This window comes from Tupaia chinensis, unplaced genomic scaffold, assembly GCF_000334495.1.
Source record: "Tupaia chinensis unplaced genomic scaffold, TupChi_1.0 Scaffold000146_1, whole genome shotgun sequence".
Classification (NCBI taxonomy): domain Eukaryota; kingdom Metazoa; phylum Chordata; class Mammalia; order Scandentia; family Tupaiidae; genus Tupaia; species Tupaia belangeri.
This window is the reverse complement of record NW_006159616.1, coordinates 17,986,307-17,991,985: the sequence shown is the minus strand read 5'-3', so window position 1 is coordinate 17,991,985 and position 5,679 is coordinate 17,986,307. Positions and strand designations below refer to the sequence as shown.

The 5,679-nt window shown below is 50.7% G+C and overlaps 1 protein-coding gene across 1 annotated transcript in view; it reads right to left on the bottom strand.

The window, feature by feature from the left end:
• CHD5 (chromodomain helicase DNA binding protein 5) overlaps positions 1-5,679 on the bottom strand; it is a 74,419-nt gene that overhangs the window by 32,736 nt on the left and 36,004 nt on the right. Inside the window, exons 21-23 of the mRNA XM_006145405.2 lie at positions 5,211-5,342; positions 2,857-2,974; positions 414-538 (exon numbers count right to left, since the gene is read on the bottom strand). Of these exons, the coding sequence (XP_006145467.1) occupies positions 414-538; positions 2,857-2,974; positions 5,211-5,342 (375 nt within the window). The remainder of the gene's footprint in view (positions 1-413; positions 539-2,856; positions 2,975-5,210; positions 5,343-5,679) is intronic.

Here is a 5,679-nt window from a genome sequence, read left to right as displayed (position 1 = left end):
CCCCTGGTCCACCTCTTCCCCTACCCCACCACCTCTGACAGGTGTCCCCTCTACACACATTGTCCCCTCCAAAACTGGCACTCCTCTGGGTCCCAGGACTCCCTCATCCTACCTCCCTGCATGGCCTTGGTCCTGGGACAGACCAAGGTTAGCAGCCACCACAGAATGCTGAGTGCCTTTGGACACCTCCCCTGCCCTCTCTGAGCCCATTTCCTCCTCTGTACAATGAAGGAACTGGAGGAACAAGGGCAAAGCCTCCACTCACCTCCCTGGACCCCTCGGGGCAGCAACTCCACAGGGGAGGGAGCCCCCCCAACCAGGGACATGGCCACGAGGGTGTGAAGATTGGCAGGGTCCTGTCCAAGGCTAAAGGCAGGGCCCTGCTGAGAGGTGAGGGCCAGAGGGTCACAGACCTGGATGTCATTGTGCGGGTTCCAGTCCGAGTCGTAGATGATGACCGTGTCTGCCGTGGCCAGATTGATGCCTAGGCCGCCTGCCCGAGTCGAGAGGAGGAAGCAGAACTGCTGGGCCCCAGGGGCTGAGAAAGAGAGGTCAACAGGTGGGGTGGGGTGGGGGGCACACCTGGACAGGGGGACAGTTGGACGGCAGACAGGAGGGCAGGAGGGGAGGCTATGGGAGCAGTCCCACAACAGGTCCCTAGTAGAGAAGCAGGGCACGGCTGTGACCGCATCACAGACAGGCAGCCACAGCTCCACTAAGGGTAATAGGGCACGAGGAGGGGAGAGGAGGAAGGGGAGAGGCAGGGCATGGGCACCTGAGCCCGCTCAGTCCCCAGCAGAGCTCTGAATCCTGGCCCAAGGGAGGGAGCCAGAATGTGGAGGAAGTTGATTTCCAAAGCCCAGGTGGGCAAAACCCAAACTGCTAACAGCTAGTAAGTACAGGCAGCCCCTAGTGAGGGTCAGCAGCCGAGAGGCCCCAAGAGCTAAGCCATCCACACCCGCCCCTCACTCCATGGCTCTCACAGCCTGTTGGGGCTGTCACAGCGGCCAGGAAAACTCAGGGCACAGCTCCAGAGAGTAGAGTCCAGCCCTACTGGGCACCCGGCTGTCACAAAGTGGCTGGCTCTCAAGCACATCAAGGCCCTTCGTTAAGTGACCTGAGACTAACCACAGATCCTCTAGAACTACAAGCAGGTCCCCTGCCTGCCCTGTGACCTGTGCTGCTGCTTCTGCCACTTCTGCTTCTGTGTGTAGCCACAGCCATGTCTAAATCCTAAAACTCCTTACTCACTCCTGGCCTTTCCTCAGGCAGGGAAGGCAGAACAAATGCAGTTGAGGGAAAAAAAATTGGGCATGTGTGGCCCCAGCTTTTTTCCTCCTCCAGGAGGCACCCACAGTTTAGTAGGCACTTAGGCCGACCCTCCTGCCGCCTTAGGCTCTGTCCTGCACTGCTTGTAACTGCAGGTTTATGTGGCCTCAGTATTAGTGGCCCCAGACCTTCAGTATCAATTTCTTTTTAGACAAAGGTGACATTTTCCTCCCCCATCTGCCTTTTTCCTTGTCTATTTTTTTTCTCTTTTTTTAGTTTTTGGCATAGGGTACATATGCTCGCTGGAGAGAGACAGAGAAACAGAAAGAGAAGAATTCACCCCCCTGGGGAGGGGGGTGGCCACACTGCAATCCCTTCCCCTTCTTCTCTTGGGATTTTTGCATGCATGCGCACACAGTAGGCATGATTTTGCCTTTTTCCTTTCTTTTTTATTTGGAGAGAATATTAGGGCACGTGCACTCACTGGAGAGACAGAGAGACAGAAGAAAGGGAGAAACCGCCCTCCAGGGATATGGCCATGCCACAACCACTTCTCCTCCATTTCTCCTCTCAGGATTTTGGACATGCACGCACATACAACTGGCTTGACTTTTAAGCCACTGGGTCCGAAACTTGAACCATGGTCAACTATGTGGGAGTCCAACAATGTAAACATTACACCATCTGCTGGTCCCCTGATTTTTCTTTTTCTTTTTTGAGAGGTTTTTGCTATAGGGCACATGCACTCGCCAGAAAGGGAGAAATCACCCCCCAAGGGGGATGGCCACGCCGCAATCCCTTCTCCTCCACTCTCTTCTTGTGATCTTGGGCACACACGTACACGCGCCCGGCGTGAGTTTTAAGCCACCGGCTCCAGGACTCGAACCATGGTTGACTACATGGGAGCCCAGCGACATAGCCATTACGCTAACTGCTGGTCCCTGGTCCCCTGACTTTTCAAGCCACCTGGTCCAGGACTTGAACTGTGGTTGGCCATGTGGGAATCTAGTGTCTTAACCACCACATCACCTGCTAGCCCCTCCTTATCTATTTTTAATTCCATTCATAACAAGTCTTACCTATTGGGCCCCTTACAACCCCAACAGACCCATGGAATGAATCCTTTTAGCATTTAAAACTAGGGAATCAGGGGAACCAGCAGTTGGTGTAATGGCTATGTTGCTGGACTCCCATGTAGCCAACTGCAGTTCGCGTCCCAGATCCGGTGGCTTAAAACTCACGCTGGGCATGTGTGCGTACGTGCCCAAGATCCCAAGAGGAAAATGGAGGAGAAGGGATTGCGGCGTGACCATCCCCCCTGGGGGGTGATTTCTCGCTTTCTGTCTCTATGTCTCTCTCTGTCTATCTGGCGAGCGCACGCCCTCTATAGCGAAAATCTCTCCAAAAAAAAATTTTTTTTAAATTAAACTAGGGAATCAGTTGTATCCTAATGACTAGGCTGCTTTCTTCAGTCATTTGCAAGGCAGCTTGACAAAACAGGTGGTAGGTGGTTGGATAAAGATCCTGGCCTAGAAGAAAAGGCCAAAATGGAGACTCTTTCAGAATGCTTGGGCAGAATGGAGATACCATTGAATCTGTCGATTGCCTCTTGTCTGAGCCCTCCGGTGATGCCTCCATCAATCCGCTCATACTTGTACCCCTCGTACTCCAGGAAATCCTCCAGGAGGTCCAGCATCTTGGTCATCTGCAGGATAGAGGTACACCTGAGGGGCTGCCATGGAGCAAGGAGACCCACAGGGCTGTGTGTATGATCCCTACCCACATAGGGGAGGAGAAAGCAGCCTGCTGAGTGGAGAGACAGTTGGGACCCACTGAGCCCAGATGCAGAACTCTGTGGAGAATGCAGCCCCAACGTCCACACCAACCCCACAGCCACCTGCCAAATCAGGGCTCAATGCAGACCCTCCCATGTCTACACACCACAAAATTAAGTCCCTGTTCTCTTCCCTGCATCCAAGGCTCTGTAGGCCCAAGGCATCCTTCGTACCTTCCAGCCATTCCAAAGGACCTGACTTCTCACTACCTGCTCCCTTTCTACCTGGAGAATGGAAACATCACCTTCTTTGTGATGTCTTCCTTGATTTCACTCTTCCCCATGAGAAAATGGCATTCCCTTCTGAGTTCCCATAACCTTAGGTATTTTCCTTCACTCCTACCAGTTTAGCTAGGTATAAAACTATTTTCCTTCAGTGTATTGAAGATTTTGCCACTGTCTCTGCCACCTGTGATTGCTAATATGAAGTCTAAGGACAGGTCAATGGTCTTTGCTTTGTAGGTACTAGGTCTAAAGTGCCAGCTAGAGTTTCCCTGCCAAGTGTCTAGGGGTTGGTTTCTGCATATTGGTCTTGCTTAGTATCTGAGTGTACTTCAGATATCAGACCTCTTTTTCCAAGTCTCCAAATCTTCCTTTTACATTCCATTTTTTTCTTCTGTAACTCCTATGCAGTGACTGTTGATACTTTTTAAGAGTTCTTCCATGCTCTTTTCTCGGTCTTATTTTTGTCTCTCTAAGCTTCATTTGGGAGAAATTCTTCAGTACCAGGTTTCAAGTCATCAGTGTTCTCTTCAATGATGGTGAAAGCTTATCCAGTTGAAATGTTTTATCTCAATGACTAAAGTCTTACGCAGTTTTATCTATTTATTTTTGTTTCATTACTTTCTGCTTTTGCTTAATTTCTTCTTTATTTATGGGTGTTAGTTCCTCTATTACTTTTGAGGGTACTAAACATATTTTTTAGAAGTCTTGCTCAGATTACCCAGCTATTCTTTTCATTTGGATTCCACCTGCTTTGTGAGATGTCTCAGCATTCAGTTTCATCATAAGTTTCAGAACTTGGATTTGTAGGCCTGCTTTGAACAGAATAGGCACAGTTTGGATGGGAAGGCTCTGTCTCTGTCAGTTTCCCTCTGTGTACATTTCTAGAAGTTGTGTAGTTCTTTCTGCCTCATCTTTTGAGGTCTCAACCCAGACTCACATCTTACATTGGCAATGGTATGGGGGCATTGTGGGATTTATTTCCAAGTCAGCCCACTGCTTGGCTCCACTCCAAGTCACAAGTTTGGTCTTATTTTCCAGTATTCTTTAGACTGCTATAGGCACAGAGTGTGATCAGGGGCTGCAGCAGCTGTTTTCAGTTGACTTATGCACAAGAGAAACCATACCCCAGAATCTGGCTTTTCTGGCTCTGAGGAATGAACCTGGCTTGGTCTGGCCACAGGAGAACTTTTTTAGCCTAAGAACCCTGCTAGATCATCACTGTGGCCTCCAACACACAGTTGACCACAGAATCCATGACTATCTCTTTGCACTGTATCCCATACTTGCCTGAGCAGCTTGACAGGGGAAACCAGATCATCTATCTCTGTACTCATATGCCTAGCACAGAGCCTGGTGTATGGCAAATAAAAAGCAAAGAGATGGAGGAGCAAGGATTGGACAGCCTTGCCTCTCATTACCCAGAAAATCATGCTGTCAGTGGAACTTCAGGATCAAGCTATAAAGAGGGGATCCTGGAGCTGCCCTAACTGTGTGGTTCCCCCAAAACCAACCCCAGGACCCCACCTTACTGAGAAACCAGGCCAGGCTGTAGGGGTGAAGGAATACAGGGAAAGGAGGAAACTATCCTGCCAGCCTGAGCATGCAGGCCAGAGGGGCAGGTGGTATGGGAGATGCTGGTCTTTATAGCATATGTGCCCTAAACTTCTGGAACTTGGCACTCAGCCTACTCTTTGGCCACATCATGCCAGGGCACAAAAGAATGACTCTTGATTTACAACGCACATGGCAATGGCAATAGGCCCTGAGGAGCTTCCAGCAAGGTTGTGCCCTCGACCATCAGGGCATGCTCTCTGTGCGGTATGGTGTTGGGATAGGGGTAGTCAGGAAGGTAGGCCAGGTAGCCACTTGGTGGGCAGCTTACCTGGGAGAAGATCAGCACCCGGTGACCTTCATCCCGCAGTTTCTTGAGCATTTTCTGCAGCAGCATGAGCTTCCCTGAAGACTTGACCAGGGAGCTACCATCATAGGAGCCATTGGGCAAGACAGGAGCCTCCTATAGACACAGCAGAGAGTAGGATGTTGCAGGCTCCCTTCTCAACCCTCCCTGAATGCATCAAAGAGGCCACAGGGGAAAGAAAAGAGCCTGGCACAAAGCCCAAACACAAGCCAGGCCAGGCTCAGCAGAATGGGATGGGCCAGGGATCAAGTGGGCCCTAGCTCAGGCTCTATGTCCCCAGAAAGCACTGATAGCCTTGTCAGCCTTGCCCTTGGTCTTGGTCCCTGGCTGGAACTCTAAGACCCGAGACATCAGTGAATGAACAGACAACACAAAACCTGAAGTTAAGCCAGCCTTCCCAGCAGGACTTTGGCCTGGTTCTTGCAGAAAGGCT